General features: G+C 37.6%; 1 protein-coding gene across 1 annotated transcript in view; it reads right to left on the bottom strand.

Annotated features, from left to right (window-relative positions):
- The window catches only part of LOC139730500 (unconventional myosin-XV-like), a 144,283-nt gene that overhangs the window by 58,913 nt on the left and 61,370 nt on the right, over positions 1 to 24,000 (bottom strand). Inside the window, exons 20-29 of the mRNA XM_071641340.1 lie at positions 22,960 to 23,220; positions 22,019 to 22,262; positions 19,261 to 19,394; positions 17,502 to 17,687; positions 16,886 to 17,046; positions 16,022 to 16,273; positions 14,262 to 14,468; positions 13,324 to 13,484; positions 8,770 to 9,036; positions 6,826 to 6,935 (exon numbers count right to left, since the gene is read on the bottom strand). Of these exons, the coding sequence (XP_071497441.1) occupies positions 6,826 to 6,935; positions 8,770 to 9,036; positions 13,324 to 13,484; positions 14,262 to 14,468; positions 16,022 to 16,273; positions 16,886 to 17,046; positions 17,502 to 17,687; positions 19,261 to 19,394; positions 22,019 to 22,262; positions 22,960 to 23,220 (1,983 nt within the window). The remainder of the gene's footprint in view (positions 1 to 6,825; positions 6,936 to 8,769; positions 9,037 to 13,323; positions 13,485 to 14,261; positions 14,469 to 16,021; positions 16,274 to 16,885; positions 17,047 to 17,501; positions 17,688 to 19,260; positions 19,395 to 22,018; positions 22,263 to 22,959; positions 23,221 to 24,000) is intronic.

The raw sequence follows: 24,000 nt of genomic DNA, 5'->3' as shown, positions 1-24,000 counted from the left end.
TGGGCGGAGCCATGTAGGTAGTACCCATAGCAACAGTACTTGCTGGTCCTAGATAAATACAAGTGGTATCGTATAACTTCCAATATCAGCCCATCAAATTTAATGTATTTTTGGTTGTGAATCTATGGCTATGATGACTGTGCAAAACTTTTGTTTCTTTTTCTATTTTTGCTAAAAGCATATTCTGAGGCAAGCTTTGAGAAGCTGGTTGAATGATCAGTGAAGTAGATTGCCAGTACTTGGTAACTGCTGTTATTTCTTGATGGGCAAACAGGCTATTATCTGCAGTATGCGGTAGTCAGAACATGTGTTTCAAGAACTTATTACAAGGATCTGACATGTCTCTTTCCTTTTTCTACTCTCATATTATGCATGCAAATGTATCTTGTAAACATATGACTATATAATTACATAAAAGCCTATAAAACATATATGTTCATATATATATATATATCTGTGTGTGTGTGTGTGTGTGTGTGTGTGTGTGTGTGTGTGTGTGTGTGTGTGTGTGCAATGGTAGCCTAATGAAGACACCAAATACTGATTTCTTAATTTTGTTTAAAGGGGATGGCTAGTAACTGATCAGTGGGAATCAGTGGGAATGCTGAGGGATGATTGTTCCAATCCTTGTGGGATTCATTTAAGAGTACATTATGTATCTATTCTTGTGTGAAAATTATTTGCTTCAGAATGGTCTCATATTCAAGTAATAAGCAGTTTAATGTTTCCAGGTAAGCGTCCCTGGTCAGTGACGGGGCATTAATCTGCACATTACTTGAATATGAAACCGTTCTGAAGCAAATAATTTTCACACAACAGTAGATATATAATGTACTCTTACATGAATCCCACAAGGATTGGAACAATCATCCCTCAGCATTCCCACTGATTCCCACTGATCGGTTACTAGCCATCCCCTTTAAACAGAATTCTCCATACAGTATGTCTCAAAAAAAAATTACAACAGGACCCCCGCAATGATATCTTTAAAATTAGTGAATCAATCTAAATACAAATTCAGGGTATGAAACTATAACTCATTGACCACATCTTACAGAAAACCCCATTTGATTTGCTTCACTGGTCAAAGAGAAATGAGGAATTTTGTAGAGGATGTCGGGAATCTCTTTCGTCCAAGTTCTGTCTATTATTCACGCACTAGAGCATTGAATTGCTAAAATCGGAAAAATCAGACTCATGACATGCTTTACAACAATCTACATTTCTCTGTGACCGCTTAACCAAATGAATGGGGTTTTCTGCAAAATAGAGCTAATATGTTATGTTTTAGGACCCTGAAGTAGCACTTAGACAGGTCGATCATTTTGGATGTTATCAATTCGAAAATTTGATTGTAATTTTGGGGGGACATACTGCAGTATGTCCCAAAAAAATTACAATCATATTTTTGCATTGATAACATCCAATATGATTATTTTTTTTTCAATGCTACTTCAGAGTCTTAAAATATAACATCTTAGCTCTATTTTGCAGAAATCCCCATTCGATTTGGTTAAGCGGTCACAGAGAAATATGGATTGTAGTAAAGCATGTCATGAGTCTGATTCTTCCAAGTTTAGCACTTCGATGATTTTGTGTGTGAACAACAGATAGAACTTGGACAAAAGAGATTCCCGACATCCTCTACAAAATTCCTCATTTGTTTTTGACCAGTGAAGCAAATCGAATGGGGTTTTCTGTAAGATGTGGGCAATGAGTTATAGTTTCATACCCTGAATTTGTATTTAGATTGATGAAATGTTTTTAAAGATATCATTGCGTAGGGCCCCGTTGTAACTTTTTTTTAGGACATACGGTACGAAAGCTTTCTCATAATGTCGAGTAGTTTGTCCAACTTTATTCTACATAACATACGGCATGTACCTATTAAAGAACTGGTAAAAGAAAGTTGATCTTAAGAAAAGCACATTTACAGAAAATATACTGTGTACATGTACAACTGTAGCTCTATAGTATACCTGTGGTCAAATGTGCTTGAGTTTTATGCACTTAGCCAGATATAAACACTGCAATATATTTCTTTGTAAAAACCAGAATGATTCAAATTTCAAAGCATTTAGACATTGACATTCTGCTAAATTACCTCTGAGGGGTGACTTGGTAACAAGTTTTAATACATCTACTCATTTGTTCATGACTTTTGTGTACATTGGTAATGTGAAATATTCCACAGAAACTGCTATATGGAGACTAAGAAGTGCGAGGTGAAGCAAATTTTACTACTAAGCATTTTACAATGATACAGAATAATTCTGCTAGAATACCATACAAGCATGTTGCATGATTATGACTGATACACTTATTTACTGTAAGGCATCAAAAGTTGTTTTAAAAAAGCTAAAAATAAGGGGGAAAATGTCATAGTCCATGAAATCATGCACGATATACAGCTCCAGTTCTCTCACCTACTTTTCCATGTGACAGCAATGTTTCACTCATATCAATAAAAGTATAAATTTCTTGAGATAAATTCTGTCAGTCGTGTGGAGTTTAAATACTCCAAGAAAAAGATTATTATGTATATTAAAGCAATTCTATATATAAACTGCTAATTGCGATAACTGGAATCATAGTTATCTAGTAGATGGAATTTGATGATTTGATTGTACTGGTTTAGAATTTATTGAAGTTGAATGAACGTACATTGAAAAGATATGATGGTAATGATGATGAAATGAAGATTTTTTTTAAAAAACAGGTACTGTATACGCTATATATTTCGCGGGGGTTTTATTTTCGCGAATTTCGCGAGTCGGGAGCTATTCGCGAAATTAACAACACGCGAAAATATTACCTTCCAAAATGAATCCCTTGCCTTGATGATACGAACATTTCAGTACTAGTATACTGTACCATGTCACGGCTTACCGAACAGACCATACTGGCTAAGCTTGTTTACGCACGTTCACGTCTACTTACGAATACTGTAGAGAGTCAATCCATTATCGCAAGGGGACCACTCGTCAGAAATCTAGGGGACCACTCGTCAGAAATCTAGCGCGATGGACTTAACCACTTCAAAAATGTTGAATTCTAACTTACTAGTTCACAGAGTTTGGCAAGTCTTTTTCATGCAGTGTATAACTAGTATCATTCTTATTTGCTAGTAAGTTGAAAATTCACACTTTTTTTGCCACTTCATATTTTCTCTGGTCCTCAATCGCGAATTTAACCACTCGCGAAAATGTGTGACAGCGGCAATTCGCGAAAATTTATGTACGCGAAAATTATAGCGTATACAGTACTTCACATAAACAATAGGTCTATGTGGGCTCCTTTTTCCTCCAGCTTTTTTATTTGATTTGTGATTTCTAAGATCTCTTGTGAACATTGTATGTCCAAGGAGGTTGATTTGTGTTCACATCTACACTCAGTGTACCTCAAATTAGCAATTCATGCCTGTCCTTTTGAAAATGAAGGTTCTGAGCCTACCAACCCCTAATACTTTATGTCAACATTGTGTAAAAACCCAGCACTGTTTCAGAAGAGCTAGTGTCAGACACTCAAAGGACAAGACCAAAGGAAAAAAAAACACAAATACACACATGAGACCACACAAAATCAATGTAACCATGAAAAACCATCTTAAAAAAAAAAAAATCAATCAACCAATGAAACTAAAACAAAAACCTTACAATCAGTGCATGCATGTGGTTTAAATGCTGTAACCTTGGAACATGAGTACAGTGCACGCAATGCACCACACCCGCCAGCTGTCACGTTGGTATTATTTTTGGCACATTTTGTGCATTTATCATATGCAAATGAACATGCGAATGTATCATCTCAAATTGCACAAATGAAATGTACACTGCATATTCTCTCTCGGGCGCACAATTTTGAAACTTTGTTTCTGAACAAGGGATAATATTAATTTCTCATTGTGTGGTGTGGTACTCGACTGTAAATTCATCCACTTGTGAAATTGTCTTAATACTAAAAGTTCTGAATGGTGAAACATATGGCACACACAATCTAAGTTTTGTTGAATGAAGTCTGCAGATTTATCCCTTGTTTCTGGCATATGGGAACTTTTTATCAATTATTATTTCAATATGACTCATAACAATTATTTTTTTCTAAGCATGGTGATAATGAAAATCTACGCAAGTGAAATATATATGTTATGCCATGTCCAACTCTGAACAATGAATACTGATGATATACAATGGATAATATGTCAATGATGAAAAGTAAGACTGAAAGCTATCACTATGCATTTTCCTTTCTTGTAAATGAAGATGGACAAGTTAATACAATTATACGCAATAGCAGAATATGCCACATGAAAATAGAATTGGTATCACAAAGAAGAAAGAACTTTATGATGTGATTTCATCCTACCTCTTGACAAAGTAGGGTGGGGTTTATGTAACTACCCTGAATAAAAGAATGATGTCTGGATTATCTTTTCAGTTTGAGTCTTGTTTGTAATCACGTGAAATTGGTCACAAATCCTCGATCAATAAGCTGAGTAGCACTGCCAGTGCCTACCACTACTCTTCCAAATCACTATCTGACTGACTTGCAATCAAAACAAAATATTGCCCCTGCAAAAGTTCAATACTGTAGTTGACTCTGTTCAAATCAAACAGAAAATCAAGTGAAAGAGTGCATTCCTCTTATCACAATCAGGCATTAAAGTCTTAAAATCTGATGACATAATACAGAGGAGACCTGAATGATTTAATTTGCAGAGAGAAAATCTTGAGGACTAACTAATTCAACAAAGTTTAACTTTGCAATTATTGTCCCCGCCGAACGAGTTCGAGCAGGGGACTATGAAACGGGCTCCGTACGTGTGTGTGTCCGTGTGTCCGTGTGTCCGTGTGTCCGTCCGTCCGTCCGTCCGTCCGTGTGTCCGTCCGTGTGTGCGTCCGTGTGTGATCAAAACGTTCAAAATGCTACTCCTTCGTCATTTCTAACCCAATTTTGATTCTGTTTGCTTTATATGATAGCACTACATGGGAGCTTTGAAACTTCTATACAGAATTTCAATTGTGACCTTTGACCTTGACCTTTGACCTATATTGTACATTTTGCTTCAAAATGCTACTCCTTCGCCATTTCTAACCCGATTTTGATTCCGTTTGCTTTATATGATGGCACTAGGTGAGGGCTTCAAAACTTCTACACAGAATTTTGACCTTTGACTTCTTTGACCTTTGACCTTGATTTTTGACCTATATTGTACATTTTGCTACAAAATGCTACTCCTTTGCCATTTGTAACCCGATTTCAATTCCGTTTGCTTTAAGTGATGGCACTAGGTGAGGGCTTCAAAACTTCTACACAGAATTTTGACCTTTGACTTCTTTGACCTTTGACCTTGATTTTTGACCTATATTGCACATTGCCTACAAAATGCTACTCCTTCGCCATTTCTAACCCGATTTTGATTCCGTTTGCTTTATGTGATGGCACTAGGTGAGGGCTTCAAAACTTCTACACAGAATTTTGAACTTTGACTTCTTTGACCTTTGACCTTGATTTTTGACCTATATTGTACATTTTGCTACAAAATGCTACTCCTTTGCCATTTGTAACCCGATTTCAATTCCGTTTGCTTTAAGTGATGGCACTAGGTGAGGGCTTCAAAACTTCTACACAGAATTTTGACCTTTGACTTCTTTGACCTTTGACCTTGATTTTTGACCTATATTGCACATTGCCTACAAAATGCTACTCCTTCGCCATTTCTAACCCGATTTCGATTCCGTTTGCTTTATGTGATGGCACTAGGTGAGGGCTTCAAAACTTCTACATAGAATTTTGACCTTTGACTTCTTTGACCTTTGACCTTCATCTTTTTACCTATATTGTGCATTTTGCTACTAAATGCTACTTCCGGCGGGGACATATATTACGCACCGCGTAATTTCTACTTTTCCTTGTTAGTTGTAAAATCATGAATTGATGATTTTGCACAGTATGTACGGACTACACATTGTGATATGGAAATGTAAAGCAAAATACTAGCTTCTTGGTTCTTTGATGTACTAGCGTCTTGGTTCTATAACGTTAAAAAGAGTGTAAAAAAACACAAGCAAACAAATATGATACTCATGAAAAAAAAAATGTGTGGGCTGTACAAAACTATGCATATATACAAAGTAGTGAATTCCTGAAGAGAATATTGGTACACAACATACCGTAAACTGGAAACAGGGCAATGAAGCAATAACAGAGTGGGGCATGAAACAAGAAAAAAAAAATGCAAACAAATATTCATGGGAATGAACCCTCTGGAATGTTTGCCCTTTTGTTTTGACTGTGCACTTTGCTTTTAGATTTGTTTGGTCGGTTTGATATTCTGTGATAGACAATGGGGATAAAAATGGTCTGCATGTAATTGAGTGCCATACGCCCACCAAATGAAACGTGACAGTGTACGGTACCAAATGCAACTTATATACATTGTAGTTCTTTCAGCGTTCATCCTTTTTAGCACATCAAACATGATCTCATTTCACAGCAATCTCATGGGCAGTGCATTACCATGAACAAAATATTCTGCACATACAAATGATTGGAAACTCTCTTCCTTATTACCTTATTACAAAAAAAAAAAAATGACTACTATCAAAGCTACCTCTTCAATATCATCTCACAATATGTTTCAATATCAAAATAAGAAAAAATAAAAATTGTCATCAAATACAAGCATAGCTAGACCTTCAAAACATCTTCTCTTGACGGTTTCCAATTTGAAAAACGAACAAACAACAATACAAACTAAGTAGTGAAATCAATACAAAGATTTATATTTAAAAAGTAATATTCTTTGAATATCTTTAAAGATACAGAAAACGACACAAGTATGAAACAAAGGCTAAATGTGCAATGAGTACCTGAATAGGTAGGAAATGCTGGCATAGGAGCAGACGCTGGTGTAAAAGCAGGCACACCTATAACTAAATCCAGAAATGGTGCAACAAAGGGGGTGGAAAGGGTGTGCATAAATAAAAGAACATAAACAGAAAAATGCTGGTTAGTCAAAGAAAAAAAAAAGATTATACAGAAAGGTTAGTGCAGGTAATGTTCCAGTTAATATCAAAGATTTGATCCTACATGGGTGGAATTCACCATGCACTTGTCTGATTGCAATCGCAATCATACTGTTTTATTACTTTAAGAGTTAGAATGAGATTAGCTGCTACTTTGAAGCTAATAAAACAGATTTTGTGTGTATCAATCTTACAATAAGTACTACTGTAGGGCTTCAGATTAATACTTGTACAATTTAACACAAAGGCTCTTTTATCTTGTCTACTCATCAAGAAATGTAGTAAAGTGAGATATATCTCTGTTTTGTTCTTGTTTCTTTCTCTTAGCAGAACTGGATCATTTCTCGCCTTACCTCTTTGCAACAAGGCAAGCAAAGTTCTTCATGCAAATTGAGAATAACTTTTTGAATACTTTCAGTGGATTGATATTAAGTTTTGTATCATTGCACAGCAAAACTGATCTTGGAATCCAGCTAATTTAAAACATCCATAATACCTTCTGGTCATGTAATGGGGAAAGCAGATTCTTCAAAAGGATTGTTCAATCACATCCTCTATTAAGTGCTTGATGAATAAGTTAGAATAACTTATTTACTTGAATAATGGTGTTATTTAAGTGAAATGAGGATTTACCCCACCACCTAATAGAGAGCCCTGAGAGGCAAGTGCACAGATGAACATTCTTAAGTTATTAATAGAGTCTAAGTGCATGCTAAATGCTATAAAGGTAATAATCATTTGTGCCACCTACACCTGGTGCACTGACTACATTGCACAATGATGTTAGTCTGTGTTAATGACACAAAGCTGTGCGATCAAGATAAACTTGGAGTGCAAACAAAAAATAAAGAGCAAACACAGAACAGACTATAACGAAATATACACACAAAGAACAACATTACTGAGGTCCCTTTTAACATATCAGACCAAGAGAGGGAGTCCTTTGGATAGTGTATCTCACATTGCAAAACCCATTGGGTCATACAGTATGAGCAACATGCTCCCTTCACAATGAATTCTTAATTTAACACTACCCATAATATTTTAATGTTTAAAGTGCCTCTCACACATCATTTAACAATAGAGTGTGAAATCAAGTTACTTTTCCAACAGATGGTAAGGATCGAATGACACGTGGCAGTGCTTATTCATAATAGACACAAAGAAATGCTCTGTGAGTCTGCACAATATCTGTAATTGGAGTTTCATTCCAGTAGGTGAGCAATTAGGGGCTGAAAGGATTTAGACAAGGAACACCAACTGCCTTAACATGTCTGTCACCTGTTTATGCATTGTCAAAATTGAACCAAAAATAAATTGCAACAATGAAAACAATGAAAAGTATATTCAATCAAAATATGCTTTCCACAAATTGATTCCCAGAGTTTGTAACACTTTGGCACACTTGACAATATCTGTTGATTTGCAAATGCATCCCAACAGTTTGTTTCTCTCTTTTTCTTTTTTTTTACTTTAAGTCACACTTGTAATGACTGCAAAATCCAAATGCTTCCAAAATATCTATGATTTCTTTTTTTCAATACTATCGGAAAATCAGACTTTTATTCTTTTTAGATATCTTTATTTTTCAAAATTTTCACCTGACTTCATCTCGAACTTCTGTAGTTTAAACCTGTGATTTTACCAGGGTCATGTAAGGAGGGATTCTTCATCACATCTCATGACTACATACTGCTGGGGAAACCAGGAAGGAAGTAGAAAGTTATTGAGCACAACTCACGTCCAGGGGGAGGCTGAGATGTGGGCTGGACCGGTGGATGGGTTGGTATCATGGGTCCCCTGCCACCGCCCCGAATGACATTGTTCAGGTGGGTGGGGCTGGACAGGTCTCCAGGGGATGAGGCCTCCGTTCCCGATCCCTCTATTCCCAGGGTCTCGGGGTTGAAAAGATGGGAGACGTAGTCTTCCAGCCCAGACTCGGAGATTCCTGAGAGGCTTGCGATGCTGTGCTGAGACCTGGTGCGCTCCGGCTGGGGTTTGGCTGCACCTACAACGGAAATACATGTATGACGTTTGAGTCTCTTGAGCCTTACGGGCTATTCCTCTTTAACCTTTTCTGTGCCACGGACTATAGACATGTACAACAATATGGGGCTTTTTCGGCCAATCAGCACTCAAAACACACAAAAGATCAGAAGTTGATAACCTATCAAGTCTCTAATAAGTCTCATTCTGCATTCCTGATAACTGCCCTATTCTCTTCATCACAATTTGCAATTGTATCACAATATTTATTCATTATCTCATTCCCATCTCATTATTTCATTCACATGTCCTGTAATACAATAAGATCTTGTTTTATATGTGCGTATTTTGCTTCTTTTTGTATGAATACTCATTTTGTAATCCTTATTGTCTCTTCTAAGATTGTTTAATTCTATAATTCATGTCTACTTCTCTTCCTCTTCTCATATGTACAATGTATTAATCATATGTGACTCTATCCCTTTCTCTGTCTTTATCCATCTGTCTATATCTCTATCTCTTTCTCTGTCTTTATCCGTCTGTCTATATCTCTATCTCTTTCTCTGTCTTTATCTTTATCTGCCTGTCTATATCTCTATCTCTTTCTTTGTCTTTTATCCGTCTGTCTATATCTCTATCTCTTTCTCTGTCTGTCTACTGTATATCTCTATCTCTTTCTCTGTCTTTATCTGCATGTCTATATCTCTATCTCTTTCTCTGTCTTTTATCTGCCTGTCTATATCTCTACCTCTTTCTCTGTCTTTTATCTGTCTGTCTATATCTCTATCTCTTTCTCTGTCTTTTATCTGCCTGTCTAAATCTCTACCTCTTTCTCTGTCTTTTATCTGTCTGTCTATATCTCTATCTCTTTCTCTGTCTTTATATGTCTGTCTATATCTCTATTTCTTTCTCTGTCTTTATCTTTATCTGCCTGTCTATATCTCTATCTCTTTCTCTGTCTTTTATCTGTCTGTCTATACAGTCAACCTCGCCTAAGTCGACCTCGCATAAGTCGAAAACTCGGCCAAGTCGAAGCTCCAGAAAAGTCCAGATTTTCTCTTTACTTATTTCTTTAAAACAATCTTGCACAAGTCGAAGTTTTACAAGTCGAATTTCGCCTATGTCGAAGATAATTTCGAGTCCAGATTTGTGTAAATACATGTAATTTTCATCGCACAAGTCGAAGTTTTTTTTTTCCCGTACGTCATTCAAACATTGAGTGAAGCATTCTTTCATTCTTCGATAAATAAGCGAAGGAAAAAAACCACTACTTTTGTAATAAAATACTCCCAAGGGTCGAATACAAGTTAACCCTAATATCCCTTGTATCCTTGATGTCCAGCTGAGAAGAACATAAAAACCAAAATTTCAGAAATGAAGATTTTGGTGGCCCGCGAAAAAGGTCGGATGTTTGCCATTACTTTTGGAAATGAACAGCGGTAACAATCGGCTCCGTAAGAAGCTAAAATAAATGTCAGATGTTTGCTTTTAATTTTGGAAATGAATAACGGTAATATTCGACTCCGTATGATACTAAAATGAATGTCGGATCTTTGATCATACTTTTGGAAATGAATAACGGTAAGATTAAGCTCCGTACGGTGGTGAAATTAATGTCAGATATTTGATTTTGCGTTTGGAAATTAATAAGGATAACAATCGGCTCCCGAAGATGCTGAAATGAATGTCAAATGTTTGCTTTGACGATCGGAAATGAATAATAATAATATTCAAGTCTGTACGATGATAAAATTACTGCCGGATGTTTGCTTTTACGTTCGAAAGTAAATAACAATAACATTCAGCTCAGGAAGATGCTATAAGTATAAATGTCGAACGGTCACTTTGACGTTCGGAGATGAATAACAATAATATTCAACTCCATATTTGTACCATGATTGAATAAATGTCGGATGCTTGTTTTTAATTTCGAAAGTGAATATAGCAATAACATTCGGCTCCGGAAGACGCTGAAATAAATGTCAGATGATTGCTTTTACGTTCGGAAATGAATAGCAGTAATATTCTGCTCCATACGATGCTAAAATAACTGTCGGATGTTTGCTGTCAAATTTTGAAATGAATAACAGTAACATTTAGATGCGTTCGATGGTGAAATTAACGTTTGATGTTTGCTTTGATGTTCGGAAATGAATAACAATAGTATTCAACTCCGTACGATGATAAAATAAATGCCGGATGTTTGCTTTTACGTTCGAAAATATATAGCAATAACATTCAGCTCCGGAGGATGCTAAAATAAATGTCAGATAATTGATTTTACGTCCGGAAGTGAATAACAGTAATATTCTGCTCCATACGATGCTAAATGCTATAACTGTCGGAAGTTTGCTTTTAAATTTCGAAATGATGCGTTCGATGGTGCAGCGGAAATTAACGTTTGATGTTTGCTTTGACGTTCGGAAATGAATAACAATAGTATTCAACTCCGTACGATGATGAAATAAATGCCGGATGTTTGCTTTTACGTTCGAAAATAAATAGCAATAACATTCAGCTACGGAAGATGCTAAAATAAATGTCGAATGATCCATTTGACGTACATGAAACGCATTTCGATTATTACAGTCCAATAACTTAAGTTTCTCGATTTTTTAAAACTCAAAACAAAACAAAAAACACTATACGTATTGTTATACCGTCTTCTGTATTTCAACTGCCAATAAAGACATAAAAAGACACTGCATTATAAAAATTTATCGGAGAATATCGGGAAACATGCACGAGACATTCTCCGAAGAAGCTTCGGGGTCTGTTCGATGTTTCACGAAGATTTTGCGAACATCGCGCACGTCTAGCACTCTGGCGAAGGTCAAGCGCTATGTCGAGACAGTAAAGACATTTTCAAAAGCAAATCACGACCAGATCATGACGCATTGTGCGGAAAAGTTCATCGAAAAAAAAAAAATATATATCTAATTCAAATTCTTACCGAAGTAAAAACATCCCCGAACAAATAACGGCGCCCCGAACTCCCGCGTTCGTTTCGCGATCTTTTGCAGAAATTACGTGCAACGCATTTCGATTATCACAGTCCAATAATATTGAGCTCCAGGATTCTTTTTTAAAACGTAAACAAAACAAAAATACTAATTACAACATAATACTACCGTCTACTGTAATTTCACGGCCACTAAAAACATAAGACACTGCATTATGAAAATTCGTCTGGAAATACAAGTCGAAGAAAAATTCGACTTCCGCGGAAGTCAAATTTCGCATAAGTCGAAGTGTTTTCGCCGGTCCCAATAGATTCGACTTAGGCGAGGTTGACTGTATGTCTATCTCCTTCTCTGTCTTTATCTGTCTGTCTATATCTCTATCTCTTTCTCTGTCTTTATCTGTTTGTCTATATCTCTATCTCTTTCTCTGTCTTTATATGTCTGTCTATATCTCTATCTCTTTCTCTGTCTTTATCTTTATCTGCCTGTCTATATCTCTATCTCTTTCTTTGTCTTTATCTGTCTGTCTATATCTCTATCTCTTTCTCTGTCTTTATCTGTTTGTCTATATCTCTTTCTCTTTCTCTGTCTTTATATGTCTGTCTATATCTCTATCTCTTTCTCTATCTTTATCTTTATCTGCCTGTCTATATCTCTATCTCTTTCTCTGCCTTTTATCTGTCTGTCTATATCTCTATCTCTTTCTTTGTCTGTATCTGTCTGTCTATATCTCTATCTCTTTCTCTGTCTTTATCTGTTTGTCTATATCTCCTTCTCTTTCTCTGTCTTTATATGTCTGTCTATATCTCTATCTCTTTCTCTATCTTTATCTTTATCTGCCTGTCTATATCTCTATCTCTTTCTCTGCCTTTTATCTGTCTGTCTATATCTCTATCTCTTTCTTTGTCTGTATCTGTCTGTCTATATCTCTATCTCTTTCTCTGTCTTTATCTGTTTGTCTATATCTCCTTCTCTTTCTCTGTCTTTATATGTCTGTCTATATCTCTATCTCTTTCTCTGTCTTTATCTTTATCTGCCTGTCTATATCTCTATCTCTTTCTCTGTCTTTTATCTGTCTGTCTATATATCTATCTCCTTCTCTGTCTTTATCTGTCTGTCTATATCTCGATCTCTTTCTCTGTCTTTATCTGTTTGTCTATATCTCTATCTCTTTCTCTGTCTTTATATGTCTGTCTATATCTCTATCTCTTTCTCTGTCTTTATCTTTATCTGCCTGTCTATATCTCTACCTCTTTCTCTGTCTTTTATCTGTCTGTCTATATATCTATCTCTATCTCTTTCTCTCTCTCTCTCTCTCTCTCTCTCTCTCTCTCCATCTTTCTCACCTGCCACCCCAATGCTGGCATAGTCTGGCTCTGGTATGCTGAGGTTTGATGGGTACTTAGCCTGAAGCCGTGCATGCACCGATTCCTGCTGGGGCGGAGCCTGTCTGTCACCCCTCGCTCTGGGCGTGGCATACAGGATGTTCTCTATGTCCGACTGCTCCCTGCAAATAAATCACAAAAGTAAGAAACAAGTAAGGTAATCAAAAAGATGGTATGTGTCATGTTTTCTTACATGCTAGGTTGTCTATTCACAGTTAGCTACTGCGCATCATCCATTATGCAAATGATGAGTAGACTCAGATCAGATTTCATAAAGCTCTTTAGAATTGTAAGTTATAATGATATTAGTTTCTATGGCAGCATTAAAAGTGTGAACCAATCAGATATGAGTATCTGTGTCATTACTGTGATAACTGCAATTACAGCAGCTCTCAATCATCCAAAACCCCTAGATGACATAATGTGCTCCACTGTATCCTTCCTTGTTGGACTATGCCTGAGTCAAGAGGCAAGTGCAATATCTTGACCTGATGAGAGCAATATCCTAGATTGCATAGAATATGGAAACCAGTGAAATTGCAGTTTACTAGCATTCTCATAGCTACTGATAATTTTCCTCTACGGCATTAGAAACTTAATGATGAGCTATTCCATCAACTTCTATTTAGTCAATGCATTCCAATACCATGTAAGTGAAATGCGCTTGTCTACATTAATTGTTCTTACACACACCTCACTAGGTGAATCCATCTCCATATCCACCTCTAAATAGGCCAACTGAAATCAGGGGCATAAATTTGACTATTGCCCCATAGTACAAAACTGCCCTCTTTTAGTTCATAGTATATATGTACGTCATACGTACATGTTCAAAGACAATGCTAGGATATAGGCAACAATCTGCATGCATTATGCACTCCTGCTTCTCCATTTCCTACCTTCTTCGCACTGTTCTTGGATGATGCATCCTCCCATTCATGATCGTCTCCGCGGCAACAATGAAGTGAGACTCACTGACCGGCATTTCCGGATGGACCTCCATCTCGGAGATGAGGTCCATGACAAAGTCCAGTCCTGAGAGGTCAAAGCGGACATTTTCGTCCATCAGCTCCACTGACCAGCCACTGTATTCCTTCTGCAAGCCCCTGCACAGACAAAGAAGGTTGCCAATTTGGTCACTCTTCAGAACATGCTAAATCTCAGAAGAGACACCAAAAAGAGATTCTCAGCTTTCTTGCTCAGTGGAAAGTATTAAGTTATTTCTACATTGAAGGTTAAGGTGGCACAATGCTTCAGTTTAAATCAGTTAAACATTAATCCCATTATCCCGATGATATCTTAAAGTAATTTATTAACACAAATGTCCATAAACAATATAAGACATTGAATACTCTCAACTTCAAGTAAGATTGTTATCTCTCTGCATGGTGAAGGAGGCTTACTCTATGAATGTAAGGCATGTTTCTCTTTGACGCTGCTATTAGCAAGCAAGAAGTAAATATATCCATTGCATGTACATTGTGCTCCTGTTCAAAGCTCTGATAAGAAGGATATCTGCCAAGCCCTGAGGAAGTTAAGGAAATTACATTGAACAGTTTTACAAAGGAATAAGTCTATGAACAATCATTACATGCGGTAATAGGTGCTTTGATAGACAAGGTCAAAGGTCAAAGAAGTCAAAGGTCAAAATTCTGTGTAGAAGTTTTGAAGCCCTTATCTAGTGCCATCATATAAAGCAAACGGAATCGAAATCGGGTTAGAAACGGCGAAGGAGTAGCATTTTGTAGCAAAATGTACAATATAGGTCAAAAAATCAAGGTCAAAGGTCAAAGAAGTCAAAGGTCACAATTCTGTGTGGATGTTTTGAAGCCCTCACCTAGTGCCATCATATAAAGCAAACGGAATCGAAATCGGGTTAGAAATGGCGAAGGAGTAGCATTTTGTAGCAAAATGTACAATATAGGTCAAAAAATCAAGGTCAAAGGTCAAAGAAGTCAAAGGTCAAAATTCTGTGTAGAAGTTTTGAAGCCCTCACCTAGTGCCATCATATAAAGCAAACGGAATCGAAATCGGGTTAGAAATGGCGAAGGAGTAGCATTTTGTAGCAAAATGTACAATATAGGTCAAAAAATCAAGGTCAAAGGTCAAAGAAGTCTTATAGACAAATATCTTCATCATCATTATCATCACCAACACCACCACCTACACCACCATCACCATCATCATCATCACCCTCTCTACCATTATCAGCACTACCACCAGCAACACCACCTCCACATCATCACTATCATCACTATTATCATCACTGTCATCACCATTATCATCACCGACATCACCACCAACACCAATACCACCTCCACCACATCACTACCACCACCATCATCACTATCATTATCATTATCATTATCATTATCATCACCACCATCATCATCGCCACCACCACCATTAACACAACAATCACAATCATCATCATCACCACCAACACCACCATCAACATCATCATCATCACCACCACCACCACCATTAACACCACCATCACCATCATCATCATGACCACCACCATCAACACCACCTCCACCAACACCACCATTACCACCACCATTACCATCATCATCACCACCACCAACACCACCTTCACCAACACCACCATCTACATCATCATCACACCAAAAACAAGAAGAATGAAGCTTCCACTGACTTCTGCTTGAGCGCGGCCATGGCAAACTCCTCTCCCGTGGTCCAGGAGTCCACCTGGACGTTGATGGGTTCCTCGTCTCCAGGCAGCCGAGTGACCAGGGACATGTTGGCCTGCAACTGATGGGCCTTCCACTCCAGGAGGGTGGGCGGATAGGTGCGGCTGCCCCTGGACTCAGTGGCATGGTGGTCGCAAGACAGCAGCTTGTGCTGGCAGTAGGCCTTGTAGCCGTTATAGGCGTGATCAGAGACGTACCTGGGTGAAAGAAGCAGGCAGTGAGGTTTCATTTTGGGGCACAATGATTATGACTATGGTGGTGTGCATGTATCATCTACATCCTAGACAGTGTAAGTAACACAAAACCATTGATGATAAACCATCTTTTTCAAGTATAAATTTCAATACAAAAGTGTATTTAGTATACAGATATATTTAAAGAAGGAAGAACGTTTATGTTTATATGTTCATATGCATGAAGTGCACATTCTAAGAATGACATACAGAGTTAAGTTGCTTTAAATTGTTACAATAATTACAAAACAGACAATTTAATTGCATACAGTCATATTGTTAACCATGTTATGAGAGACTGGCAAAAAACTTGTTATACTAAGAAGTTGGCCATTAGGTCTTGAAATTTTTAAATTTATCTATTATACACTCCTCAAGTGTCTATGCTTAATATGTACAATATCTTCACATCTTATTGAGATGGAACAAACTTATACATCTAAGAACATTCTCACACAAGAACAGTTTCGTCAAGTTCATTCCATATTTTCCTGAATTGAGCATGCTGTCCATGGGTATCTGCTTATTTTGTGTTCCTGCTCCATCTAAAACTTTTCAGACTGCATCCCCACTTACTTCAACAGGTAGTTGTAGAGCTTGGGTGATGGCGGGAATGCAGCCATGATGTTGCTAAGCAACAGCCACGCCCTCTCCTGGATAGAGTTACTGCTGTTGTTCCACGTCTGGTTGCAAACTTGGCAGTAGATCTCGTCGCGTATGTTCGGGTTGTTCAGTCCCTGCACAAAGAATTGAACAAAAATGCCTTGCACTTAGTTTCTACTTTTTCATTATGTTACTTGTTAATTCAAACATAACCTGCAGGGTTTTAAACATACTCTCTCAAGTATTCTCACTCATACAATTGTGTCATTATCACTTGAATATAAAGCAGATTATAACATGATGACATCATAATGACTACACAATGGCAATGTCACGGCATGATTAATGGACCAAGAATCACTCATCATATGAAAACATTTTGGATAATGTTGAAACTAACACACACACGCACACACACACATACCAAAAAAAAAAAAAAAATGATGAAACAGTATGTAGTCAGTGACAATGAATCAAGCATATTTACAACTTTCTAGCGGTTGATCTACTTTTCCATTTTCAATCATCAATAAACTCAAACCAAAGAGACAATAGAGATAGAGAACGATTCTGAATGATGTTTTCTAACTTTTTGGACGATGTAGTTGCCCATGATGAAGTCCCGAGTCTTCTTGGTGGCGTCGTTGCCGGGGTCGGTCATCGTGATGAATCTGAGGATGAGCTTGAAGACAGCAATTGCCTCCTCGTTGTCGGCTTCATTGAGGAGGTGGAAGCCCATTGTGATCGGTGAGTCCATGAAGCCAAAACCATCAGACTTGAGAGAATAGAAAGAGCATGGAGAAAATGGAATTGAATATGCTGGAATATCTTTAAACTCCTTTGGAATGACTCATATATTATTCTTTCTTATCTATCCATTTGAGACATATAATGTAGATAAACTCCATGATGCAGTAATCTCATTTTCACTTTAGATAAGAACTTTTAAAGGACAAGTTCACCTTCATAGACATGTGAGTTGAGTGAATGCAGCAATATTAGTAGAACACATCAGTGAGAGTTTGAGCAAAATCGGACAGTCCGTTAAAAAGTTATGAATTTTTGAAGTTTCTGCTCATTCACGGCTGGATGAAAAGACTACTATAGCTTGTGATGTCACATGAGTACAACGATATAAAGAAAGAATAAAGAAAATTCAACACATTTCCATTTTTTCTCGCATAGTAAAAGAACACTTGACTTCTCTCTTTCAGAAGGCAGAGGGAATATTATTACCTTTAACATACGTCAGTAGCAAGTCGAAGAAGTGTGCACTTTTTTCAAAAAGTAAAGTTTTGTGAAATTCTCTTTTCATTTTCCTTATATAGTTGTACGCATGTGACATCATACACTGTAGTAGTCTTCTCTTCAAGCAGTGACTGCGTAGATACTTGAGATATTCGTAACTTTTGAACGAATTGTCCAATTTTCCTTAAACTTTCACTGATGTGTTCTACTAATATTGCTGCATTCTCTCAATCCTTATGTATATGAAGGTGAACTTGTCCTTTAACTCTCCTGTATTTTGTAATATCATGTTGTGTAAACATCTCCATCAGCATCCCATATGATGTACTGTTAAGCACAACAAAGTAGAAAGTCATGTACATTTACTTCATAAATTTACTGATGCCCTATCCAACCAGTCATGGGCTGTCTACTTCAAAAAGAAAAGAAAGAAAGAAAAAAAAAAGAAAAATATTTCTGTGACCCTGACCATTAACAAATCTGTCCAAAATCATTCCAGTAATTTCCAGTGTTACAATTTAGTGACATCAGTGACCTGTTTCATAAAGAGTTACAACTGATCTTGCACTCAATTTATTGAATGTATCTCAGTGATGCCAGCATAGGATCAATACAGATTGTAAGTCTGTTTCATAAAGATACTTACACTTAATTGAGAGCACAGATTTAATAGCAGATCGAGCCTGACATTTTTTTAATTTGCATCAATCATAACATCAATCTTAATGAAATTGGCCTAAGGATTGATGAAATCTCATACTGAATTTCTTGAGCTATATGGTATGATGTTTAAGCTCCCAGTTTGACTGTTGACCTTGGACTGACTTTCATTACAGTCAATCCGTTAGACAAAGAGATACACAGAGGAAAAGAAAAAACGGGAAGTAGAGGACAATGAAAAAGTAGTATAAGAAAAAGAAGTAGCAGAGGAGGAGGAGAAAGAAGAAGGAAAACAGGAATAGTAAAAAAAAAAAACCACAACAAAAACACAACAAAAACAACAACAAAGAAAGGAACAGATCCAGAAAATGAGCAGATGAAGACAAAGGCAAATGCTCTTTTAGAATCCCACATCTTATGACAAAGCTGTCTCGTCTCACCTTGAAGTAGATGTTGACGTATTTGGAGAAGGGATGATCGTTGATATTGGTGGGGAAGCTGAAGGCTCTGTCATGATGGGCCACCTGACCTACGACCTTGATCAAATTCCTCTCAGTGTGCGGCGGATTCCAGCCTGACAAGAAACAGAGAGTGTGCTTGTTACATACATGTAAGAGGCTAGATGATAATTTCATTAAGGACTTGCTCCACAGGATGGCGATCTTAACTGATTCCATGTAGAGTTTTACAATGTTAAAGGACAAGTTCACCTTCATATACATGTGGGTTGAGTGAATGCAGCAATATTAGTAGAACACATCATTGAAAGTTTGAGCAAAATCGGACAGTCCATTAAAAAGTTATGAATTTTTGAAGTTTCTGCTCAGTCACGGCTGAATGAAAAGACTACTATAGCTTGTGATGTCACATGAGTACAACGATACAAAGAAAGAATAAAGGAAATTCAACATATCTCCATATTTCTCGCATAACAAAAGAACACTCGACTTCTCTCTTTCAGGAGGCAGGGGGAATAATATTACCCTTAACATACGTCAGTAGAAAGTCGAAGAACTGTGCACTTTCTTCAAAAAGTAAAGTTTTGTGAAATTCTCTTTTTATTTTCCTTATATAGTTGTACGCATGTGACATCATACACTGTAGTAGTCTTCTCTTAAAGCAGTGACTGCGTAGATACTTGAGATATTCATAACTTTTGAACGGATTGTCCGATTTTCCTCAAACTTTCACTGATGTGTTCTACTAATATTGCTGCATTTTCTCAATCCTTATGTATATGAAGGTGAACTTGTCCTTTAACATATATTGAAGGAAGTAAAAGCAGGAAAATACTTTTTACATCTAGTGTATATTTTCACGAGCATACATTTTCATGGGAAATCTTGAGCAGAGTGCCTGATTGTCCTCAAATCTTTCACTAGGTGTTTCCCTCATCCTTAGATATTATTATCTGAGTATGGGGGGAAAAAATGCCCTTTAGTTTCATTGGTCAAGAAACTTGCCAACACTGGAAACAAATTCTTCTAAAGTAAAAATACATTTAGACTACATTCACAGTTATATGTATTGTCCTTTCTAACATTCATTTAACCAGACAATGAAAAAACAGTATAAATATAAACACAAAACACCTGGGACAGCATACTAATAAAATGGCACATAGAAATTCTTTACTGTGTGCATTTGAGGTGGATCACTTCACAAGGTTTGCATGTAGTCAAGCAGGATCTTTTGTGTGCATGGGTTCGTTTGCAACTCTCTCATACATCGGACCTCAAATGTTATTATGTCTTATCCAAGGGACTGTGTTTTGCCTCTTGATACAGGAGATGGCATGACTGCAACATTACAGTCTGTTGTCCAAGGTTCTTGAAATGCAAGGCAAGTTACAAAACAAGGAAAAGTAGAAATTACGCGGTGCGTAATATATGTCCCCGCCGGAAGTAGCATTTTGTAGCAAAATGTACAATACAGGTCACAAATCAAGGTCAAAGGTCAAAGAAGTCAAAGGTCAAAATTCTGTGTAGAAAGTTTTGAAGCCCTCACCTGCTGCCATCACATAAAGCAAACGGAATCGAAATCGGGTTAGAAATGGTGAAGGAGTAGCATTTTGTAGCCATTGTACAATATAGGTCAAAAATCAAGGTCAAAGGTCAAAGAAGTCAAAATTCTGTGTAATAGTTTTGAAGCCCTCACCTAGTGCCATCACATAAAGCAAACAGAATCGAAATCGGGTCAGAAATGGCGAAGGAGTAGCATTTTGTAGCAAAATGTACAATACAGGTCAAAAATCAAGGTCAAAGGTCAAAGAAGTCAAAGGTCAAAATTCTGTGTAGAACTTTTGAAGCCCTTACCTAGTGCCATCACATAAAGCAAACAGAATCGAAATCGGGTCAGAAATGGCGAAGGAGTAGCATTTTGTAGCAAAATGTACAATACAGGTCAAAAATCAAGGTCAAAGGTCAAAGAAGTCAAAGGTCAAAATTCTGGGAAGAACTTTTGAAGCCCTTACCTAGTGCCATCACATAAAGCAAACAGAATCGAAATCGGGTTAGAAATGGTGAAGGAGTAGCATTTTGTAGCCAATGTACAATATAGGTAAAAAATCAAGGTCAAAGGTCAAAGATGTCAAGGGTCAAAATTCTGTGTACAAGTTTTGAAGCCCTCACCTAGTGCCATCACATAAAGCAAACAGAATCAAAATCGGGTTAGAAATGGCGAAGGAGTAGCATTTTGTAGCAAAATGAACAATAAAGGTAAAAAAATCAAGGTCAAAGGTCAAAGAAGTCAAAGGTCAAAATTCTGGGTAGAAGTTTTGAAGCCCTTAACTAGTGCCATCACATAAAGCAAACGGAATCGAAATCGGGTTAGAAATGGCGAAGGAGTAGCATTTTGTAGCAAAATATACAATATAGGTCAAAGGTCAAGGTCAAAGGTCACAACTGAAATTCTGTGTAGAAGTTTCAAAGCTCCCACATAGTGCTATCATATAAAGCAAACAGAATCAAAATTGGCTCATAAATGACAGAGAAGTAGCAAATTGAAGATTTTGATCACACACGGACGCACGGACACACGGACACACGGACGGACACACGGACACACGGACGGACACACACACGGACACACACACGTACGGAGCCCGTTTCATAGTCCCCTGCTCGAACTCGTTCGGCGGGGACAATTACTGGAATAGTGATGCGTTGACGAGAGGGAACTTAACAATTTTCATCTTACCACTCTTGAGCAAGAGATGCAGCTCGTAGGGAATGTCAACCTTGGACAAGTCTGTCTGGGGCTGGGTAGGAGGCAGGGTAGGGAGGGGACGCCTGGATGAAGGTGATGCAGTTGCCGCGGCAGCCAGCTTGGCCATGGCCTCTTCCTTTGCACGCCTCCTCTCTGCCTCCTCCTCCTCCTCTCGTCTCCTCTGCTCCTTCCGCCTCTCCTCTGCCTCTCGCTCCTCCTTTGCCTTCTGCAACATCTGAGCAAAATAATCACACAACCAATTAGGATTCCTCTTGTAATGCATCACACACTAATTGATAATGAGTTGAGCCAATATCCATGGAGAATCACAATGTTTTGTCTTGTAGTGCAGTTACATGTGCTAGAAATTAAGCTGAATTATCTATGGAGAGTACTTACAATTTAAAGTGCTCTTCACTGAATAGAATGAAGTCATATAAACAAACAATGAAACAGAGTTTCAAAGGCTTAAAGTTTAAATGGCTCCTTCAGATGTTTTTGAAATGGCAAGTATACAATATAAAACTCACACAACAGTACATGTTCACTTTGTGAAACACTCAATCATATTTTCCTGCTTTAATGCACTCTTTCACAACTGTTTCTTGACACGGACCACAGAAGCACTATATTGTCTGACAAAACTTCTTGGGGAAAGTAAGCAGACAAGATATGCTGTCTTGATATAAAAGAGAGGTTTAGAAAGGCTATGATGATAATAATATTCATAAAAGAGAGTATTCCACATGGAAAATAGATATATGTTATGATTTTGATTCCAAGGAAATTGAAGTCATGTTGAGTTAGTATTCTTATTTAATTTCATGTAACAAGCTTTAATCAATATCACTGTGAATTGTTTGTAAAAGTATGCATCAAAATCCTGTGCCTTTGATTGCTTGGCTTCTTCCATCATGGTTCACCAGACTCACCAGGTAGTAGGCCCTCCTCTGCATGCGTCCCCTGTGCAGGGCCTGCAGGCGCACCATCCCTCTGATGATGGCCCGGGTGCGGCGCCGGGCCAGGTAGCCCCTGCTCAGGGCCTGCAGCTTGAGGGTGCTGCGGCGCACGGCCCGATAGTGGCGCCGGGCCAGGTAGCCCCGCAGGTGGCGCTGGATGACGAGCACCGCCCCCGTGATGATCTTGGAGCGCTCGTACTCCAGGTGGTTCTCCAGAGCTTCCTTGAGGAACACCTGCTCAAACGAGGCCAAGAGAATAAGGTATATACATAGGCAGATCAGGGTCTCATGCTATCAAAAGGGAATCTACCCCAAACATAATGTAGACAATCTGTTAATAAAAAGTCATGAAATTTTTAGACTTTTGAAGAAATCCATTACTGGATGACAAGGATACATGAGCTTTGATGTCATAGTAGTGGAATGACATAAGGAAAATGTTACAAGAATTCCACTTTTTTTTTTATTAACACAATAAAAGGGCATACGACGTAATTGCCTCCTTTAGAAGGCAGTGGGAATAATATTACCCTTCACATATGTCAGCAGAAAGTGAAAGGTATGTGTACTTTTCATGGAAATTATGCAATTGTTCAAAAAGGCACTGCAGGGGGGGGGTGGGGAGAGCTGGCAGGCAGGATGCAAAAAAAAAATGTGAAAAACAAGAAGGGGGTAAAAAATATTTCTCTTTAAAATGTGAAAAACAGGAAGGGGGTAAGCAGGATAGTAAATGGGAGAAACAGCTAGTACACTGAAATAATTTCTAGCATAAGAACAAACAAGAACTTACTTAAAGCTGGTCATGGTAGTTTTTTGTTTTGCTTTGTTATGTTTTGTTTTGTTTTGTTTTGTTTTGTTTTATTTTATTATTTTTTTTTTTTAGAGAGAGAGAGAGAGAGATTAAACTCACTGACACCTTTCAAATATACACAATAAGTTATTTCAACATTTCCGGCCCAAGAAAATGGTGTGTGTATGCAGGAATTAGACCATCACATGACAGGATTGGAGGTT

This window comes from Diadema antillarum, unplaced genomic scaffold (genome assembly GCF_040938485.1).
Source record: "Diadema antillarum isolate AM-2024a unplaced genomic scaffold, OU_Dant_1.0 seq00000318_RagTag, whole genome shotgun sequence".
NCBI classification, from domain to species: domain Eukaryota; kingdom Metazoa; phylum Echinodermata; class Echinoidea; order Diadematoida; family Diadematidae; genus Diadema; species Diadema antillarum.
This window is presented reverse-complemented; position numbering and strand designations above follow the sequence as displayed.